Source organism: Rhinatrema bivittatum, chromosome 17 (genome assembly GCF_901001135.1).
Source record: "Rhinatrema bivittatum chromosome 17, aRhiBiv1.1, whole genome shotgun sequence".
Taxonomy (NCBI): domain Eukaryota; kingdom Metazoa; phylum Chordata; class Amphibia; order Gymnophiona; family Rhinatrematidae; genus Rhinatrema; species Rhinatrema bivittatum.
This window is the reverse complement of record NC_042631.1, coordinates 59968251-59990646: the sequence shown is the minus strand read 5'-3', so window position 1 is coordinate 59990646 and position 22396 is coordinate 59968251. Positions and strand designations below refer to the sequence as shown.

Genomic DNA, 22396 nt, shown 5'->3' with positions numbered 1-22396 from the left:
AATGTACTGTCATCATCAGCGAGCATAAGGTTTCCATGCGGGAATGAGTCACTTGCAAAAGCCGGTTGAATCTCTTGAGATCTAGGATGGGGCAAAATGAACTCCCATTCTCGGGTAAAATGAAACAATTAGAATACTGGCCTGTATTATCTTGCAACATGGGCACTGGGATCACAGTGCCATGGCTGAGGAGTCTTGACAACTTACACTCCACTGTCTATCTCTTCTGCGGAGAACTGTAGGGAGACACCATGAAAATGTAGCAAGGAACTCTGAGAAACTCCAGAACATGACTGGCAGCATAGCAGGAAAGGCGCTTAGGTTTTGTTAGCTATAGGCACCATCAGTCTGTCAGTTCGCTTAACAGGCGACTGAAAGATATGAATCTAGCTGAATTAGCAAAATTTATGCATCCAAAATTTAGGCATCTCCAACTTAGGTGCCCAACCCTGTGCTTGATGAGCACCCAAAAACTGAGCGCCCTCAATACAGCCCAAATTGTGCATACAGAGCATGCATCTAACACAGATGCCGCCACCACCTGGACGCCCAAGCAGGCATCCAACTAAGCATCCAAAAACTGGACACACAATCTGGATGCACAGCTGGACACACTTACACGAACTGACAGTCCTGAAGAGGGCAGCCTAATGTGCAGGAAAACGCACGAAAACACCGCCGGGGCCTACCACGTGGCGCAGAGAAAAGCCTAAGAGCAGGGCCTAGCCCAAATGGGCTGCTCAACCTGACAGGCTGCCCACAATCCTTAACCTCTCACGTCAGATTGGCGCGCCAAGCATGGAAACCAAAGGAAGGAGGAAGCCTTACAAAAAATCTTCCTTCTCTGTTCTCTGTTTCTTTTTATTTTAAGTTTTACCGGAGCTCAGCCCAACCCGGCTAAGTACAAAGACGGTCTCTGGCTGCGGGTGGAGAGGGCACACTAGGTTTCCTGCACCCGCTGCCTTTCAGCTGTTTTATCAGCTAAGTCCACACTAGCTGAAAAACCCAACTACCAGACCAAGGCACTCAGTTGAAGGATCATGGAAATCATCTCAGAAATTCTCAAATGGGGGAGGAACCATTTGGTATCACCACAGGAGAGCGGGGCACATTAAATTTCCTACTTTCTTTCTCCTTCTAAAACTTGAAGCAAACCCCAGTAGGGAGATGCATGTCCACCATCTGCTGGAGACAGAGAATACTGGCAGGCTTATGTCACTGCAGGAGTATATATACTGTGATGTTAGCTTTGCTCCGTCTCCACCTGCTGATCGAGGTGCATAACCCACTGGTTCTGAATTCATCTGTCTGGATGCTAAGAAATGGTTGATTGTTCCTTGCAAATAGATGAGTGATCTTAAAGAATGCAATTGTTGCTTTTGACTTTCTAGCAAGTTTAAGTCTCGCACTTTTACTTTTCTCAAGTGACAATATGGAGGGTATTCATTTGAATTCTTCATTCTACATTGCATTTACTTATCACACTAACACTCCCATTACAAAATAACCACATGCACTTTTCATTTCAGTTTGTAAAGAAAAGATCTTCTTCCCTAGCTTCTTTAAAATCAATTATGTATAATCTTGATTTCTTTTCTGAAGGCTCGGTCTTGTATTCAACCCTAATGAAAATGTTCCCCCCTCTCAACAAATATATCAATAGCATATATCTATAAAGTGATAGGGATGAGACAGGAAAATATATTGAGCCCAATATTCAAAACATTTAGGGCCGATTTTAAAAAGCATTTACTCGAGTAAAAACCAGGTTTACTGGAGTAAATTCACTTTACTTGAGTAAGTGGGTTTTTGAAAATTGCTACAATATATGCCATTGACTTGTCTATAGGATTTACTCACATAAGTGCACTTTACTTGAGTAAATGGCTTTTGAAAATTGCTACAATAGTAGCTACATTTACGCATGTAACTCCTTTTGAAAATTACCCCCTTAGGGAATAGGGATGTGAATCGTTTTTTGACGATTTAAAACAATCGTCAGATATATTTTAAATCGTCAAAAATCGTTAAGAGTCGCGATACAATAGAAATTCCCCCGATTTATCGTGAAAAATCGTAAATCGGGGGAGGGCGGGGAAAACCGGCACACCAAAAAAACCCCTAAACCCACCATGATCCTATAAAACAAATCCCTTACCTTCCCCCACCCTCCCGAACCCCCCCCCCCCAAAACCTTTTACGAGTACCTGGTGGTCCAGTGGGGGCGCGGGGACCGATCTCCCGCTCTCGGTCCATCGGCGCCATTTTGGCTGCCACTCAAAAAAATGGCGCCGATGGCCCGATAAAAAAAAAACCCACCTGACCCTTTAAAAACGACCCCTTAGCTTCCCCCACCCTCCCGATCCCCCCAAAACATACCTGGTGGTCTAGTGGTGGTCCCGGGAGCACTGGATGGCGCCGCCATCTTTAAAGATGGCGGCCATCCAGTGCTCCTACCATGTGACAGGAGCCGGCCAATGGCACGGATACCCTGTCATATGGTAAGGGCAAAGGGCCATCGGCGCCATCTTTATGAGTGGCAGCCGACGGCCTGAGAACGGGAGATTGCTCCCGGGACCACCACTAGACCACCAGGTATGTTTTGGGGGGATCGGGAGGATGGGGGAAGCTAAGGGGTCGTTTTTAAAGGGTCAGGTGGGTTTTTTTTTTATTGGGCCATCGGCGCCATTTTTGAGTGGCAGCCAAAATAGCGCCGATGGCACGAGAGCGGGAGATTGGTCCCCGCGCCCCCACTGGACCACCAGGTAATCGTAAAAAGTTTTGGGGGGGTTCGGGAGGGTGGGGGAAGGTAAGGGGTTAATTTTAAAGGGTCGGGCCTCACTACAAAAAAAATAACGATGTGAATCGGAACCAATTCCAATTCACATCACCCACGATCAGATTTTTTCCCCCCTCTAGCCGAACCCGATCGTTAAGACGATCGGGCACACGATTCACATCTCTATTAGGGAATCCATTATCAGCCATTATGAGGCTGGCAAAGTTAGACAAGTCTATCTGGCTAACTTTAGCACAGCTCTTCAGCAGTCCTAAAGTTATCCATCTACACTAACTGGATAAAGCTACTCTGCTCCAGAACACTCCTGACATATTTGGATAAGTTTGTAGAGGCATTCAAACCAATGAGATTTTCAAATCCTTAAATTTGTCTAGTTAAGTGATAAACCTACACCCCCTTTTGTCGCAGGAGGGGTTCCCCTGTCACGAGGGGAGTGTCGCCACAATAGTGGAGCCCCTCCCCTGAAAACTTATCACGGCTGTATGGCGTGTTCTGTTGTGCCGTGGCCAAACACCACAATATAAAAGAACATGACAAGCAGCCCTTTACTGCAATGATATCCCCAAAATCATGGGACTGCCATGGTCTGAAAGGGCCACTGGCCTAAAAAGAAAAGATGCGGCTAATGGGGAGATTAAGCATCGGTCAGTGCTGACATTGGTCTCAACCCGGGGCTGCCTCCAAAATGTTAATAAGTTAGAAAAAAGAACCGCATGGCGATGGCTCCGGGCCCTCTCTCCCCAAGAACATAAGGGATATTCCATGTCAAGTGGACCAATTTAGAAAGTCATCTTCGCTCGACCTCCTTCAAACTGAATAAAATTTTGTGTGGATATTTGCTAGGGCCTCAAACAAAGCTATGCACAATTTTTCATCTGGATCTCTATTGGTTCAGGAGCTAGAGGCAGCTGAATGAAGGTCACTCAAGAGAACTGTCTTCCGAGCAATACAAAATGGCCATCTTGTCCAGGCACTCAGTCTCAGCACTATTGGGTATGCATATTGTGCAATTGCACAGGGCAGCTCACCCAGAGGGGCAGCAGAAGAAGCAGTCCCCAAGGCTGACAGTGGACCTGTCCCACTGGCGACTAAGAAGAGGAAGAGACCTGTGATAACCGCCAGTAGATCGCATCCCACCGGTGACCTGGAAGTACAGAAGGCTCGTGTAGCCCACCAGTGGCCTGTAAGAGGAAGAGGCCTGTGAAGTTGCTAGTGGACCCCATCACACCGGCAGCCCAGAAGAAGAGGCCCGTGAGGCCGCCGGTGGATCCCATCCTATCGACAGCCTGGAAGAGGAAGAGGCCCATGAGACTGCCAGTGGACCCCATCTCACCAGCAGCCTGGAAGAAAAAGAGGCCCATGATGTTGCCGGTGGACCCAATCTCTCAGGCAGCCCAGAAGAGGATGAAACCTCCGAGGTTGCCGGTGGACCCCATCCCACCGGCAGCCGAAGAAATGAGGAGCGCCTTCTCAGTGCTGGTGTACGCTGTTCAAAACACATGTAGCTAGCATGTTTTCTATGGTGATCTCGCGATGCACAAGATCAGCATAGAGGAAGTGCTAGGCTCGCATAGTTTGATTAGCACACGGGCTGGCATACGAAAAGAATGGCTCCCGCTGGTATGTGTTTGTATGAATGAACGAATGAATGAATGAATGAGAGCCTGACCTGGAGGTGTGGTTGTGTGAATGGAAGCCTGACTGGGAGGTATTAATGTGAATGGGAGTCTGACTGGGGGTGTTAAAGTGAATGGGAGCTTGACTGGAGGTGGGGTATGTGAATGGGATCCTGACTGGAGGGATGTATGTGTGTGGTTAGGGACCTGTATGGGATGTGTGTGTGTGTGTGTAGGAACCTGCCTGGTGTGTGTGTGTGTGTGTATATGGGAACCTGTCTGGTGTGTGTATGTGTATGAATGGGAACCTGTCTGGTGTGTGTGTGTGTATGGGAACTTGCCTGGGATGTATGTGTGTAGGAATCTGTCTGGTGTGTGTGTGTATGGGAACCTATCTGGGATGTATGTGTGTGTGTGTATGAATGGAAACCTGTCTGAGGTTGTTTGTATGAGTGAATGGGGAGACTGCCTGGGTGGGGGTGTGTATGAAGAAAATTTGTGCTGCCTCACTAATCCATGCCTTACTCAGGATGACTGGAAATAAAAGGTTTTCAGGTAAGGAGAGCGGTGAATTTTCCATCCTTATTAGTTTTTCTTATTGGATGTCTGTGTCTGACATTTTGAAATAATTTATTGTTGTTTGGAAAATGTTTTAAATTTTGTGTGAGCTCTTAATTATTGGATGTTATTCTGTTCCTTAGATCATTGGAAATATTCTTTTTATAAGTATGGTTTTTCTAATATGATTGATTTATATTCCTTGATTTTATCATTTGATGAATGATTTATGAGGATTGATGATGTTTCTGTTTCTCCATTGCTGCATTGCATTGCATACAGAGTCTGGCTTGTTGTGGTTTGCGGTTCAGTTTCTGTTTATAGTCTCTCAATTTATAGTTTATAGTCTCTGAATTGGTGAGGGTGAGAGCAGAATTGCTTACCTGTAACAGGTGTTCTCCTAGGACAGCAGGATGTTAATCCTCACACATGGGTAACATCAGATGGATCAGATGGATCCCGGCACAGAAAAATTATGCCAAGGTTTCTACAAACTTTGACTAGTACACTGAGCATACCCAGCATGCCACTATCCAAAAAGGGTCCCTCTTCAGTCTCGTAACATAGAATTACAAAAAAATAAAATAAGCATAGGAGAAACCCAACTCTCGGCTCGATACAGTATCGTTCGGTCGAAGATTGCCCGTCCGTTACGTGCTCTGAGCGCACAATTGGGGCGCGTAAGGCGATTCGGCGATACAGTCTCCAATTTCACGCGGCCGTAGCGCTTCGTAAAACAGACGCATAAACCTTTCCGCACGCGGCATGTAAATGAACGAATTAGCTGTATAATGCTGTATAATGAAGGAATTAGCTATTCCACTCCGATACCATAACGCGCGCTCAGATTATCTCCTTAATAACACACTGTTATGCCGCGGCCTTAACGTGCTAGTTTAGCGCCTACCTCTACGTGGAGTTAGTGTGGTGTTCGAACAGTTAGGTACCGGACTGCACCTGCACGGCCATTCATCCAGGCAGAGGGAGCCGGCGGTCGTCGGCTCCGGGGGCGGGTGGGCCTTGGGCGGCGGCGGCAGCGGCGGCGGGATCCGGGGGAGCCTTGGGCGGGTAGGCGCGTGTTCGATCGGGCGGGTAGGCGGCAGCGGCGGTGGGATCCGGGGGGCCTTGGGCGGCGGCAGCAGCGGCGGGATCCGGGGGGCCTTGGGCGGCGGCAGCAGCGGCGGCGGGATCCGGGGGAGCCTTGGGCGGGTAGGCGCGTGTTCGATTGGGCGGGTAGGCGGCAGTGGCGGCGGGATCCGGGGGGCTTTGGGCGGCGGCAGCAGCGGCGGCGGCGGAATCCGGGGGGCCTTGGGCGGCGGCAGCAGCAGCGGCGGGATCCGGGGGGGCCTTGGGCGGGTAGGCGCGTGTTCGATCGGGCGGGTAGGCGGCAGCGGCGGCAGGATCCGGGGGGCCTTGGGCGGCGGCAGCAGCGGCGGGATCCGGGGGGGCCTTGGGCGGGTAGGCGCGTGTTCAATCGGGCGGGTAGGCGGCGGGATCCGGGGGGCCTTGGGCGGCGGGATCCGGGGGGGGCCTTGGGCGGGTAGGCACGTGTTCGATCGGGCGGGTAGGCGGCGGGATCCGGGTGGGCGCGTGTTCAAACGAGGCCGCGGGCCGGGTCACACAGGCGCGCATTCATCCAGGCGGAGGAGCCGGTGGCGAAAGCAGCCTCCGGCAGCCCCCACCTGCAGTGAATAAATGCGCGCCTGTGCGACCTGTGCGATTCGGCGCTCAAGGCGTGACGTCACGACGCACCGAATCGCACGGGTCGCACAGGCGCGCATTCATTCACTGCAGGTGGGGGCTGCCGGAGGCTGCTTTTGCCACCGGCTCCTCCGCCTGGATGAATGCGCGCCTGTGTGACCCGGCCCGCGGCCTCGTTTGAACACGCACCCACCCGGATCCCGCCGCCTACCCGCCCGATCGAACACGTGCCTACCCGCCCAAGGCCCCCCTCCGGATCCCGCCGCCGCTGCTGCCGCCGCCCAAGGCCCCCAGGATCCCGCCGCCTACCCGCCCGATCGAACACGCGCCTACCCGCCCAAGGCCCCCCCGGATCCCGCCGCCGCTGCTGCCGCCGCCCAAGGCCCCCCGGATCCCGCCGCCGCTGCTGCCGCCGCCCAAGGCCCCCCAGATCCCGCCGCCGCTGCCGCCTACCCGCCCGATCGAACACCCGGCTCCCGCCGCCGCCCTCCTGGACCCACGCGGCCCTCCGGCTCCCGCCGCTGCCTGGATGACCGCACGAAAGTGACAGGTATTTAAACATTTTTCTTTTAACACTCAGGTTTTTACATATTTTTGGTTTTTTGTTTTTTTTTTACACTTCCTGGTGCCTGTTATTTCAAATGTCATTTGAAATGACAGGCACTGTCATCGACCTGTCTGTGGGGTGGCAGGTGGGATTCATAAGGACTAATATCATGCTGTCCTAGGAGAAAACCTGTTATAGATAAGCAACTCTGCTTATCTTACTGTATCGACCTGTCTGTGGGGTGGCAGGTGGGATTCATAAGGACTAATATCATGCTGTCCTAGGAGAAAACCTGTTATAGATAAGCAACTCTGCTTTCTCCTAGGACAAGTAGGATGGTAGTCCTCACACATGGGTGAATCCCTAGCTGCAGGCTGTTTCCGAACATTCACAAGACCGACAGGCACCGAACCAGGTGCCAACGGTCACAACACTACAGGTGCTGTTGGTAACAGTGAGAAACAGCCTGAACCCAAAAAAAGGGCCCTAGGCAGGAAGAGTTGGATTCTACAGCTAGAAGAGATTCTGGAGGGCAGACTAGCCAAAGCTGCTATCGTGTTGGCCATCCCTGTCCAAACAATAGTAAGCAGCGAAAATGTGGACTCTCAAGTGGGCCACCGAAGCCATCATGGCTCTGACAGAATGAGCCTTGACATGGCCCCTGAGCTGCAGTCCCGCTTGCTCATAGCAGAAGGAGTTGCAATCTACTTTCGCTCAGTTCTGGGATAATGCCTATTGCTTTAAAATCTGCCATGGTTAAGCCTTTGCTTAAAAAAACTACATTAGATGCTGGTAAGCCAGTAAATTATAGACCTATTTCGTCGCTTCCCTTAGTCGCTAAGGTAATCGAAGGGATTGTCTTACAGCCATTGACAGATTTCTTAGAGAAAAATGAAGTTTCGAGTCCTCATCAATTTGGTTTCTGCCGTGGTCTTAGTACTGAATTACTTTTGATTTCATTGGTTGACTCCATTAAACGGAGTCTTGATAGTGGACAACAGTTTATTCTAGTCTCACTTGATATTACTTCTGCATTTGACTCTATCGACCACCAAATTTTGTTATTTCATCTTCGGGAATGTGGTATCGCAGAAACTGTGCTTGAGTGGTTTGAAAGTTATCTTTCCAGGCGTTCTCAAACTATTAAATTTAATAATTCATGTTCTTCGTCTCAGCAAGTGAAGGCTGGGGTGCCACAGGGCTCAGCCCTCTCGGCAATGTTGTTTAATATCTATCTTGCCCCCATCACCAAGCTGCTGGCTATCATCACAGACAGGTTCAAGATCTATGCTGATGATATTCAGTTTTATATAAAAGTTCAGAATTCATGGCAGGAAACTGTTGATTCTCTTTCACTTTGCATGGATACCATTAATTGATGATTGAAACATAAATCAAAATTGCTTACCTTGTAATAGGTGTTATCCCAGGACAGCAGGATGTAGTCCTCACATATGGGTGACATCGGTAATGGAGCCCTGTGTACGGAAAAAACTTCTTTAAAAGTTTCCATGAAACTTTTGAATGGCACCGGAGTGCCTACTGAGCATGCCCAGCATGCCATGATATTCCCTGCCACAGGGGTCTCCCTTCAGTCTTGTTTTGTAGCAATAAGCGTTAGCCAAAAATAAAATAATAAACGTATCAAACCCAACTCCGCGGGGTGGCGGGTGGGTTTCGTGAGGACTACATCCTGCTGTCCTGGGATAACACCTATTACAAGGTAAGCAATTTTGCTTTATTCCAGGACAAGCAGGATGCTAGTCCTCACATATGGGTGATTAACAAGCTAGAGGCTGAGTCATTTTGTAGTGAAGCAACAGTGAAGTATTGTTGATGAAATGAATCAGCCGAAGATCACAGCAGGTTGGATGTAGAAGGAGTTGGGATTATACTGGAAACAAGTTCTTTAAGACGGATTGTCCATAGGCTGAATCTTGTCTTCCTTCTTTGTCTAAACAGTAGTGAGCTGCAAAGGTGCTTTACAAATGTCCAGAATAGGTACAGAGCGAAGGTGTGCTACTGAGGTTGACATTGCTCTGACTGAGTGTGCTTTTACTCGCCCTTGAAGAGTAAGGCCTGCTTTTTCATAACAAAAATTGTATGCAATCTGCTAGCCAGTTTGACAGAGTATGTTTGCCCACTGCTTTACCTGGTTTGTTTGGATCATAGGAAACAAACAGCTGACTGGATTTCCTTTGGGATGTTGTGCGGTTTAAATAGAAGGATAACGCACGCTTACAGTCCAAAGTGTGTAAGGCCCTTTCACCCTGATGAGAATGAGGTCTAGGAAAGAACGTTGGTAAAACTATTGATTGGTTCAAGTGAAATTCCGTAACAACCTTAGGAAGGAATTTTGGATGTGTACGGAGGACTACTCTGTCATGTAGGAACTTTGTAAAAGGTTCGTATGTGACTAGTGCTTGTAGTTCACTGACCCTTCTAGCTGATGTAACGGCTATGAGAAATACCGTTTTCCAAGTAAGGTATTTAAGGGCGCAGGTGTTTATGGGTTCAAAGGGAGAACGCATAAGTCTAGTTAAAACTACGTTCAGGTCCCATTGTATGCTTGGGGAATGAACTGGAGGTTTAATGTGAGTTAGGCCTCTCATGAATTTACTGACGAGAGGCTGAGTGGAGATAGATGCATCTCCAAGCTTGTTATGGTAAGCTGAGATTGCACTTAAGTGTACCCTTACAGAAGACGTCTTAAGACCAGAGTCTGTGAGATGGTAAAGATAATCTAGTAGTGAGGTAGTGGGGCAACTGAAAGGATCTAAATCTTTCTGAGTGCACCACAAAGTAAACCGTTTCCATTTGTAAGAATAATTCTTTCTAGTGGAAGGTTTACGTGCAGCTATAAGTACTTGCGATATAGTGGTTGGAAGGTTGAGTGGTTGTAAGATCAAGCTTTCAACATCCATGCTGTCAGGGACAGGGATTGAAGGTTGGGATGGCGCAACTGGCCCTGTTCCTGAGTTATCAGATTGGGAGCTACTCCCAGGCGAATTGGATCCCTGACTGAGAGATCTAGCAGTGTGGGGAACCATACCTGTCGAGGCCAGTATGGGGCTATGAGTATCATAGTCCCTCTGTCCTGTTGTAGCTTCACTAGTGTTTTGGTTATGAGTGGTATCGGTGGATACGTGTATACCAGGCCCGAATTCCAATGGCGAGCAAATGCGTCCTTTGGTAGGCTGTTCTGCTGTCGGAGTAGAGAGCAGTAATTGTTCACCTTGTAGTTGAGCTGGGATGCAAAGAGATCTATTGTCGGTTGACCCCAGCGTTGGAAGATCTTGGATGCTATTACTGGATCCAATGACCATTCGTGTGGTTGGAACTGACGACTGAGGCGATCCGCTACTGTGTTGTGGATGCCTGCTAGGTAGGTGGCCCGTAGAAGAATTGAGTGTGTCAGGGCCCAGTCCCAAATCTGTGCTGCTTCTTGACAAAGGAGATACGAACCAGTCCCCCCTTGTTTGTTGATGTACCACATGGCCACTGTATTGTCCGTTTGGATGAGAACTGTCTTCTGTAATAGGCAGTCTTTGAATGCATGTAGCGCATAGCGTATAGCTCGAAGCTCCAGGAAGTTTATTTGAAAGGAGGCTTCGAGCTTTGTCCACTTGCCCTGTGTCTTTAGATGACCGATGTGTGCTCCCTACCCTAAGGTGAATGCATCTGTAGTTAAAGTTACTTGTGGAATCGGTTGCTGGAAAGGTAGGCCTTTGAGCAAGTTGTTCATTGATGTCCACCAGATGAGTGCAGCTCTGAGTTCTGGTGTGATATGAATGGGCGTGGACATTGGTTGAGTGGCTTGTATCCACTGTGCTTTGAGTGTCCATTGCAGTAGCCGCATGGTCAATTTGGCCATGGGAGTTACATGAACTGTGGAAGCCATGTGCCCTAGAAGAATTAGGCACTGATGAGCTGTTACCTGGAATTGGTTGCGAAGATTGTGAGACAAAAGGACAAGTATTTGAGCTCGATCTCTTGGAAGAAAAGCTTTTGCTATCGTAGTGTTCAGGTCTGCACCTATGAACTGTATAAGATGACTCGGTGACAGATGGGATTTCTGGTAGTTGATGAGAAATCCCAAGGAGTGAAGCACATGGATAGTGAGCTTGAGAGAAGTGAGAGCTCCTTCTTTTGATTGACTCTTGATGAGCCAGTCGTCCAGGTAAGGGAACACGTGCACTCTTTGTTTGTGGAGGTGTGCCATTGCTGCCGCCATGCACTTTGTGAATACTCTTGGTGCTGATGCAAGGCCGAACGGTAGCACTCTGTATTGAAAATGTTGATCCATTACCCGAAATCGCAGGTATTGGCGATGAGGAGGAAAGATGGGGATGTGAGCGTAGGCATCTTGAAGATCCAGAGAGCAGAGCCAATCTCCCCTTTGAAGAAGAGGCAGAATGGTGCCTAGGGATACCATCCTGAATTTTTCTTTTTTGAGAAATTTGTTGAGATTTCTGAGGTCCAGAATGGGTCGAAGGCCTCCTGTTTTCTTTGGAATGAGGAAATATCTGGAGTAGAATCCTCTGCCCCTTTGAGGTCCAGGAACTGGTTCTATGGCCCTGGCTCTCAGAAGGGTGGATAATTCTGTTTTAAGAATTATGGAATGATGATTTACTGTCCAAGATGGAAGTGGTGGGTTTTCTTTTGGAACAGTAAGAAAATCCAGTTTGTAACCGTGGGCTGTGATGGATAACACCCACTGGTCGGTGGTGATGGAGGTCCAAATGCTGTGGAAGTATTTTATTCGACCCCCCACTGGCATATTTGGGAACGGGTTTATCTGGCTGCTGCTCTCTGGGGCTTTTCAAAAACCAGATGTAGTGGCAGTTTGTGGTGGTGGTTGAGCCCTTGCAGGCCTTTGTCTAGGCTGTTGGCGTTGAAATGGCCGGCCAGTTCTGGGCCTACTTGCTGGGGGGTAATATCTACGTGGACGGTAATAAGGCCGTCTAGTGTCACGCCTTGGAAGCTTCCTTGCAGAAGGCTGAGTATCTTGTTGTAGTGAAGATAACTGCTTTAGTGTTTCTGTGTGGTCCTTTAAGGTTGCCACAGCTTCTTTTACCTTCTCTCCAAAAAGGTTATCCCCCAAGCAAGGCAGATCTGCTAAATGTTCCTGTACCTCTGGGCGCAGATCAGAGGCCTTGAGCCATGCCCACCTCCTTGCAGCTATACCAGATGCTGAAAGTCTTGCCGCAGTCTCGAAACAGTCATAAGTGGCTGTGACCTCATGCTTCCCTGATTCGAGGCCTTTGTGAATGATATTTTGTAATGGTTCCTGATACTGCTCTGGAAGAGAGAGAGCCATTTCTTGAACCTGTTTCCAAAGGTTCCTTTGGTACTGGTTCATATATAACTGGTAGGAAGATATCTTAGATACCAGCATTGAACCTTGGAATATTTTACAGCCTAGGTTGTCTAGAAACCTACTCTCCTTCCCAGGTGGCATAGAGGAATGTGATTTCAGTCGTTTCGCCTTCTTCTTTGCGGATTCGACGACAACTGATTGGTGAGGCAACTGCGCTTTCTGAAAGCCTGGAATAGGCTGCACCAAGTAAGTTGCTTCTGCCCTCTTGTTCACCGCTGATACTGATCCTGGATGTTCCCAAATTCTGTATTGCAGTTCCTGGAAAACCTCATGGACAGGGACTGCCAGCATTTCCTTAGGAGGGTCCACGAACTGCAGAACCTCCAACGTTTTTTGTCTTGCATCCACCTCTGTTTGTAAGGGAAAGGGGATGGTGTCAGACATATCTTTCACGAAGTTTGTGAAGGAGAGGTCCTCAGGAGGAGACTTCCTGTGGTCATCTGGTGGAGATGGTTCTGAAAAGATTTCTTCATCCGAAGAATATTCAGAACTGGTGTCCACAGGCACCTCTCGTGGAGTGTGGTGAGTAAGTGGCTCCTTAGGCCTTGATGGCAGAAGAGGAGAACAAGGCCTTGGAGGTCTTGGTATGCCAGATGGACCTGGAACGGGCTCCTCTGGTACTTTGCTGGACAGAATATCCAGGAGTGTGTCCAATTTGGAGATGACCGGATGGAGTATCGACACATCCTCCTTGGGCATCGGTGTAGTCATCGGTGGCACCGGTGAGGGTACCGGGATAGGCATCGAGACCGGTTCCCGTGGCATCGTCGGTGTCGGCGGCATCGATGGCGATGGATCCCTCGGGGTTGGAAGCGGTATCAATGGAGGTGTCGATGGCTGAGGCGGAATCGCATCGCGCAGAGCCTGTTGCAGCGCTTGACGTATGTATGAGTCAAGTTCCACTCTCATAGCTGGTGATACCAGAGCAGCTATGGAGGGAGGCTGTGTTGGTGAGGCCGATACCTCCTCAGAGCCCTGAGGAGGTATGGAGCCCGTCACCGATATCGGTGGGGATCGCCCTGGATCACTAGGCCTCGAAGCCTCCGCCCTCGTCCGGGGTTTCTTTGCGGGTGAGGCCGTACCTGATGATGGGTCCTCGGTCATCGGTGTTTGGCGTCTTCGATGCTGGTGTCGATGTTTTTCTTTTTGTTTCTCAGTGCTCGAAGTCGATGCCTTCGATGATACTGAAGAGGATGGCGTTGAGGCATCTCCCGCCTCCGGACGAGTCTTTTTCAGGAGAGCTTGACGGACTGATCCCGATGGCGATGACTGTCCTGAAGTGGAAGCTCTTGGAAGCAATTGTATGTTAAACAATTGTTCCATTTTTTCGGCCCGGAGGCGGCGGCCTTTCGAAGTCATCTCCGCACAGGACTTACAAGTTTGAATATTGTGGTCTTTGCCTAGGCAAAGAACACATTCAAAATGAGGATCAGTGATAGACATTGTCCTCACACAATTTGGGCACTTTTTAAACCCGGAGGCCATTTCGCCGGACAGCCGTCGACGGCGATGACCTAAAAATATCGGCCGGAAACTGAAAACGGAAAAAAGTTACCGCTGGCGATAACTGAGGGAAACCCCTGCGATGGAAGTAATTTTTTCCGAAAATTATTAACTTTTGAAACAGGTGAAAATCACCTCAGGACTCCAATAGCCCGCGATGCTAACGGCTTCGCGGAAAAAAGAAGACTGAAGGGAGACCCCTGTGGCAGGGAATATCATGGCATGCTGGGCATGCTCAGTAGGCACTCCGGTGCCATTCAAAAGTTTCATGGAAACTTTTAAAGAAGTTTTTCCGTACATAGGGCTCCATTACCGATGTCACCCGTATGTGAGGACTAGCATCCTGCTTGTCCTGGGATAATAAGCTTTTGCTTAACACCAGTAAGATCACGATGTTGTTAATTCATCGACCTCATTCTATACCTTTACAGGACACTATTTCAATAAACAATTTTTCATTCTCTCTCTCTAAACCTATTAAGAGTTTGGGTATTCTGATTGATTCTACTTTATCTTTCAAACCTCAAATCAGATCGCTTATTAAAACAGGTTTTTTTAAACTTCGGTTGTTGGTAGGTTTACAACATTTGCTGTATGATAATGATTTTTTGACGGTTGTACGGGCAATTATATTTCCTCATATCGATTACTGCAATGGACTATACATTGGTTTACCCAAAGGTTTAATTCAATTGTTACAGCTTTTATTGAATTCAGCTGCAAGGTTGGTCTCTCATTCAAAGCATTTTGATAGGATTTCGCCTGTTTTACGTAGACTTAAATGGTTACCAGTGAATGAACGTATAGTGTTCAAGATAGGCATGATAGTTTATAAGCTCTGTGTGTCAGACTATGCTTTCTGGTTTAATGCATTGTTGCGAATATATAAACCCGTAAGATGTTTGAGATCGTCTCAATTAAATCTGTTAGAGATTCCTTCAGTTCGTCATGCACAATTATTTAGTACTAGGGAGTCTTCTTTCTCTATAGCAGCACCCATTCAATGGAATCTTATTCCTTTTGACCTTAGGTCTTTGGAAGATGTTAAAAAGTTCAAAACGTGACAGATCACGTGATGTGGTGAACTCGGTCGCACGCACGAGACTGAGCTCCGGCCACTGCCAGGCCAAAAACCTCCGTTCTTGCGTTTTAACCGCTCAGGGCTTCTTTTTTTTTCCCCTGCCCGATCGCCAGCCAGCTTCAGCGTCTGCTGCGGAGAGTCACGGCTACCCATGGCGACACGAGCGACGCGCAAAGACAGAGATAAGCCGAAATCCGCGGGAACCAAAATGGCGGACGCACCTCTTGATGAGGACCAAATAGAGGTGGAATCCCTTGAAGAAAAGATTTCTCATGCGGTGATCACCGCATTGGACATGCGACTTCACCAGATATCGGAACAAATTGCGGAGGTGCGTTCTTCGATTAGTGAATTTGACTCCCGAATAGAAAGGGTTGAAGGCCGAGTGGGCCTGGTGGAGGATGATATGACGGCGCTGGAACGGAAGGTGTCTGCGTTAGAACAAGCGGCTAAAAGTAATGAAGACAAACTAGATGATCTTGAAAACCGTTCCCGCCGAAACAATCTGCGGTTTGTCGGTTTTGCTGAATCTATTACGGATGCAGATCTTCCTGCGCACTTGGAATCGTGGCTACTGGGCCTAATCCCATCTCTTACACCGTTACCTGGTGGCTTACTGGAACGTGCGCATCGGGTGGGCAGAAAACCGGACGGAGAGCAGAATCGTCGCCCGCGAGTGGTAATAGCTCGCTTCCTCCATTTTGCACATAAAACTTTGGTTCTACAACAGTATCGGAAGCAAAAAGAATGTCTGCACAATAATACAAAAATTCTCATTTTTCAAGACTTTTCCCCAAGAGTGTCTGCAAAACGCAAGGAATTTAGCAGTGTGTGTACAGATCTGATCACCAAGAAAATCAGGTTCACGCTTGCTTTTCCTGCACTGTTGCGGATTTCCTATGACGGATCTATGAAAACCTTCACCTCTGCAGTCGAGGCCCGCTCGTTTGTTCATTCTCTTCCAGGAGCACCGCCGGCCGCAGACGGATGAGGTCTATTTTCGCAGGGGCCCTGCAAATGAAGAGAGATGGTTTCTTTCTTCTCTTTTCTCCTTTGGTTTCTTTTGGGGAGCGCAGCATTGACTGTTGGAGTATCTCTGGGACTATGCTCCCGGGACACGGACACAGGGGAGAAGAAAAACACAGGGGACACAGGGGAGAAGAAAAACAACCAATAAGGGCTAATAACATAGTCTGGGTAAAACAAATAAGCATGGGTGCAGCTTGCTTATTGCGGCGGCTACTACCCCAAACTAATCAAGCTAGATATTTCACTTGGATGCAGCTCCATCACTGCTCTCTACATTAAAGGTGGGGGTGGAAGGGAAATAGAACCAAGAGCTAAGAGAAACAGATAAGTATGAGAGAAAATATGTGTGAAGCTTGCTGGGCAGACTAGATGGGCCATTTGGTCTTCTTCTGCCGTCATTTCTATGTTTCTATGTTTCTATGTAACCGACTACTTTTTAATTGCTTCTCATAGCGTGAACATCTGGGCTCTGCTAAATTGTTTAGTATGGATCTTTTTTTTTTTTTCTCTTCACAGTTATGGAAGGTTTGGTCATCTGTTTGTTCTTGTGCAGACTATTTTGGATTTTTCAAAGGGTGGGGGAGACGGGTCTGGCGGTGGCTGAACACATCGTGTTTTCTTTTTGTGAGTGATCTCCATCCCTAGATCAGGGAATTTATACTAGTTTTGTGTTCTTAGGGGGGGCGTTCTTCCCTAACCTTAGAGGCTATGGGAAGTTTGGGATATGGGTTAATGAGGGATCAATACAGAGAATCTCAATGTCTACGAGTTGTATGTATGCAATACATTTTTTCTTATATTATTTATGGCTGGGTGAGGGACGCACATTGTTCCATTGGTTTTCTATTTGTGGTCTGGAATCTGCATTCTAGCGTACCCCCCTGTTACTTATGGCATTGAAGATTGTTACCTGAAATGTGGCAGGACTGGGCACCCCGGTGAAGAGGGAGAAGGTACTAGCCCACCTCAATAAGTTACAAACCAAAGTGGCTTTTCTTCAAGAGACACATCTGTTGGAAGCAGAGTGTCTTAAACTTAAAAAGAAATGGGTTTCTCAGGGTTTTTTTTGCCACTGGGACTACTCATAGGAAGGGGGTAGCAATACTAATCCACAAATCGGTCTCATTTAAGGCTCAGGAGACCGTAGTTGATCCGGAGGGACGATACATTCTTGTCAAAGGGCTCTTGATGGGAAGCTCAGTGCTGCTCGCTTCCGTTTATGCTCCTAATGTCTATGATGGCTCCTTTTTTACTAAAATTACTGCCCTGATTTCTAAATTGGGTGACTGTCCTATCCTACTTGGGGGGGACTTTAATTTTGTAGCTGACCCTCTCTTAGACAAACAACCTGCGGGCCATGGGAGTCATACGAGCATAAAGAAGGGTACACATTTTCTGTGTCAACATTTGCAACTGATTGACTTATGGCGATCCCTGCATCCGGGGGAAGCTGCGTTTACTCATATTGCCAGAGCGCATCCATCCAGGGCCCGTATAGACTGTTAATATCCGAAACCCTTTTTTCTCGATTCCAGACCTCCACAATAGAAAATCTGGTGATCTCCGACCATTGTCCAGTGATGGGGGTCTTTAGTTTTACTTCAACTCCGCACCTGTCCCAGTGGAGGCTTCCCCACCATTTGCAAAACGATTCAGCCTTTCCACCATATCTCAAAAAAAAATGGCGGGAATTTTTAGTTTAATGCCACTCCTGATATTGACCCTATTCTCCTTTGGGAAACAGCGAAATCGGTCTTGAGGGGCGACATCATAAGCTATGTTTGCCACCAAAAAAAGAAAAGGGACGCAGAGCTTCTTGCTTTGGAAAAACAATTGAGGGAGGTTGGCCGACGGATGACTGTTTTGGGGGAGGAGGCCTTACTCCCTCAATATAAAATGCTGCAAAGGTCCATTAATGATCTTGTTCATGCTCGGGCCACGTGGGCATTGAAACATCGCCAATATTCCTTTTTCCAGTATGGGAATAAGGCAGGGCGTCTGTTAGCCCGGTTATTGAAATCTATTGCAAATCTTAAGTCACCCACCGGAGATATTAAGACCTCCTCTCAGGATATTGCCCAACTTTTTTCTGATTATTATCAAGCTCTCTACTCAGGAGAACCGGTGGATGAAGCGGCCAGAGAGACTTTTTTAAGATCCATCCCTTTACCAAATTTATCTGACCCACAGAGAGCTAGACTAAATCGCCCCATAGAAATCGGTGAAGTTGAGGTGGCCATCCGTTCCCTACGAGATGGCAAGGCTCCGGGCCCGGACGGTCTGTCTGCGATTTTCTATAAATCTCTGGAACAGGAAGTGGCCCCAGCCTTGCAGTCCTTGTTTGAATCCATGGCTACTAAGGGAGAAATGCCTAATACAATGCGGTCTGCAACTATTGTTGTGTTGCCCAAACCGGGCAGGGATCCCCTCCTGCCCTCTTCCTATCGACCCATATCATTGCTCAATTTGGACATTAAGTTGTATGCGAAAATTATTGCCCTACGCCTCCAACCCATAATGCCGTTGCTAATCACTACGGATCAAGTGGGATTCGTAGCTGGCAGGCGCTCAGCAGTGAATCTACATAAAGTTCAGGCTGCCTTAGAGAATGCTGCTCTCCTTTCTATCAAAGACCCCTTGTTAGTTACTTGCGATGCAGAGAAGGTGTTCGATAGGGTTGCGTGGCCATTCCTGAAAAAGACCCTACAGGTCATGGGATTTTCGGGCCGGATCTACGAGTATATCACTTTATTATATTCGAACCCTACCGCTCGAGTTTTGGTGAATGGGTTGTTATCCAGGGAATTTCACTTGAGTAGGGGCACCAGACAAGGCTGCTCGCTCTCCCCCTTATTATTTATCATGACAGTTGAGCCTCTTATTTCCCATCTTAAGGAGTGCAGTGAGGTGACGGGCATTAAGGTGGGGTCTTCCATATACATGACCTTGTTATTTGCTGACGATATCTTACTCCTCCTGTCTAATGCCCGAGCGTCCCTTCCAGCTGCATTGCACATTTTTGATATCTACCAATCCCTCTCAGGCTTTAAATTGAACTTAGATAAGACAGAGGCCTTGGATCTGTCGGGTATGCTGCGGAACCAGTGGGAATCCTTTCCAGTCAAGTGGGCCAGTCCTACCATTAAATATTTAGGGGTTAAGGTTCATGTTGATCCTAGAAAATGGTACACACTTAATATTCCACCTCTTGTCTCCCAAATTTCCAAAACATTACAGAATTGGCGGATGTTACCTTTGTCGCTCCAGGGACGTATAGCAGTAGTTAAAATGGTTATTGCCCCAAAACTCCTTTACCTGCTTTCAATGCTCCTGTGCCTATTGTTAAATGCCGATAATCGTCAGATAAGGCAGAACGTTAGACAGTTTCTATGGAGGGGGAAGAAGCCCCGCTTGGCCTACGCTACCCTGTGTGCTCCTCGCCTGCAGGGAGGGTATGGGCTTCCTGAATTTCAGCGATACTCTCGAGCGGCCAACCTTCGCTTTTTTGGAGATTGGGTGCTGGGAACCTCCGTTCAAACGGATAATCAACTAATTTGGAATCTTTGTGCCCCTTACGCACCCACTTATGTGTTGCACGCTCGTGCTGGGATACTTTTGGGTTCCCCGCTGAAGTTTGGGCTGGTACGCACGATGCGGAGGATTTGGGTTTATTTGAGACATATGTTGCGGCTACCGACGCATGTTTCTCCTTATTATCCGCTGAGAGGGCATCCCTCGGACTATCTCTACTTGCCACTGCGACATTCCCTGGGGGTCTCTCAGAGTTGGCCACTGGGGGAATGGTTGAATGCTGACTCTAATACTTTTTTTACTTTTGCACAGTGCAGGGAGGTGTTGGGGCTAAGGTCTAGCCAATTTCTCCTATATGGCTATCTCCGAGGGAAATTTCTGGACGCCTGTAGGGGAACGGATGGTCCTATAGACTCTGAGCAATGTAAAAAATTATTTGATTGTTTTAAAGCTAAGTTGGGCAGTCTTTCTACTATGTATGGTTACCTTCTTCACAGCCAAGCTTTCACCGTATTTTCTTCCCTGACTCCTAAGTGGTCCCAGGACTGCTCTGAGGTACTTGATGTCCGGATGCTTCAACATGCTTACCTGTTTATATTTCAAGTCTCTTCCAATGTCTCTCTTCGTGAACTACAGCAACGTATATTTCACAGGACAATCATTGCGCCAGCTCGGGCGAAGAAGTTGGGTCTGATTTCTTCAGATGTGTGCCTCAAGTGTTCTTTTTCCCCAGCAAACTTGTTCCACTGTCTGTGGGAGTGCCCGGCGATACAGGTCTTCTGGGACAGTATTCGGCAGCTGCTCTCTACTTTGGAAGGCATTGCCATACAATGGTCCTGTGCCTTTTGTCTTTTGAATATTGACAATGGGGACTCGAGTATCAATGTGGAAAATATCCTTTTTGCATCAAAAGCCTGTCTGATTGCAAAATAATGTATTCTCCTACAATGGATTGAAGCCAAACCCCCGACCCTGGCGCAATGGCGTACCTTAATGACTGAACTCTTCCAGTTGGAATATGGATCCATGTTTCGGCGATTTAACCCCAAGAAGAAGCGGCTCTTTCAGGCTATTTGGGGTCAGTTTTATAAATCGCTACCAAAGCCTATACAGGAGCTATCGCCTTTATGTATGATGTAACTCTATTTTACGAAATGTCTGGTTGGATACGGGCTATTGTTTAGGATCCCTCCCTCTGACTCGGTTCCCTTTAGGAAAATACTTTATCTGTCGAATGGGACATCTCTCAGCCTGTATGTTATGCTTTGTTCAGTGCTCCTTAACATGCTTAATTTACTTTATGTTCATTGAGACTCTCTGGGAGGGTGGGTGAAGGGGGGGAGGGGGAGAGAAAAGAAAAACTAAAGGCTGTGCGATTTTGTAAGGTTTGTTCTCCACCCTTTTCTAATGTTTTTTCATTGTATATCTGATATGCGGGGCAACATGTAGCATATGGAACCTGTTTTTGAGGCTTGTATGTGTTGGCCTGTGTTTCAAAGTTCATCTCTGTTTTTGCCAATTCTCAATAAAATATGTTTAAAAAAAAAAAAGTTCAAAACGTCATTTAAAGAATTTCTGCTTTGCCATGTGTATAATGTTCAATAATGCGGTATGAATGAGTCTCAATTTGTTCGATAAAGTGAATATAGATGTGCTATTAAGTGGAGATTTTCTCTTTGGAGAACATTTTATGATGTCTAAAAACTTTAATTATTGTTCATGATACTTGGATATTATCATTACATGTAATTACCATTAACATGGTATTTTGCCATATAGTTTCTGTGAAACCAATTGTATTGTTTGTATTTTGTTAATTTTGTTTTTATAATGTATGTATATTATGTATATCGCCTAGGCCTTTCAGTGTTAGGTGATTAATAAATTTTAATAAATGAAATGAAAAACTAACCAGTTAGACAGGGTTTGCTTGGCAACCGCAACTCCCAAAATGAGACTAAGAGTTGCGTGGACTGCCTGAGGCCTGCTGTCTGCTCCAGATAGAAGGCCAAGGCTCTGGTGCAAATGAGGCTTGGAAAAAAAAGTGGGTAGGACAATTGACTGGTTGAGATGCAAATCTATTACCACCTTAGGCAGGAATTTAGCATGCGTATGCAGATCCACCCTATCATGAAAGAACTTTGTGTATGGTGGATATGTCACCAATGCTTGAAGCTCACTGATTCTGCGTGCCAAAGAGACTGTGACCAAAAATAGGACCTTCTAGGTCAGGTATTTCACATCACAGGTGTGCAGTGGCTCAAAAGGATGCTTCATGAGTTAAGCCAACACCACATTAAGATCCCAGGACAAAGCAGGAGGATCCAGAGGAGGCTTTAATTGAAGAAGACCTCACATGAAATGCCCCACTAAGAGATGCATAGAGATGAGAGAACCATCCACCCCTTGGTGGTAAGCCCCAATGGCACTCAGGTACATCCTAATGGAGTTGGTCTTCAAAGCCAGCATCCAACAGGTGTAGCAAATAATGAAGCAGTTTCAGTGTAGAGCAGGAAACCGGATCTAACCCGTGATGCTCATACCACACTGTAAACTTCCTCCACTTCAGGACATAAAACTTCCTAGTGAAAGGCTTCCTGGAAGCTACCAGGACCTGAGACACATCATCTGACAGGTCAAAGGGCTGCAG

The 22396-nt window shown here is 47.4% G+C and overlaps 1 protein-coding gene across 1 annotated transcript in view; it reads right to left on the bottom strand.

The window, feature by feature from the left end:
• The window catches only part of LOC115079138 (sodium/hydrogen exchanger 10-like), a 947289-nt gene extending 933988 nt beyond the window's left edge, over positions 1–13301 (bottom strand). Inside the window, exon 1 of the mRNA XM_029582257.1 lies at positions 12665–13301. Within this exon, the coding sequence (XP_029438117.1) occupies positions 12665–13301 (637 nt within the window). The remainder of the gene's footprint in view (positions 1–12664) is intronic.
• Positions 13302–22396: the final 9095 nt, after the last annotated feature.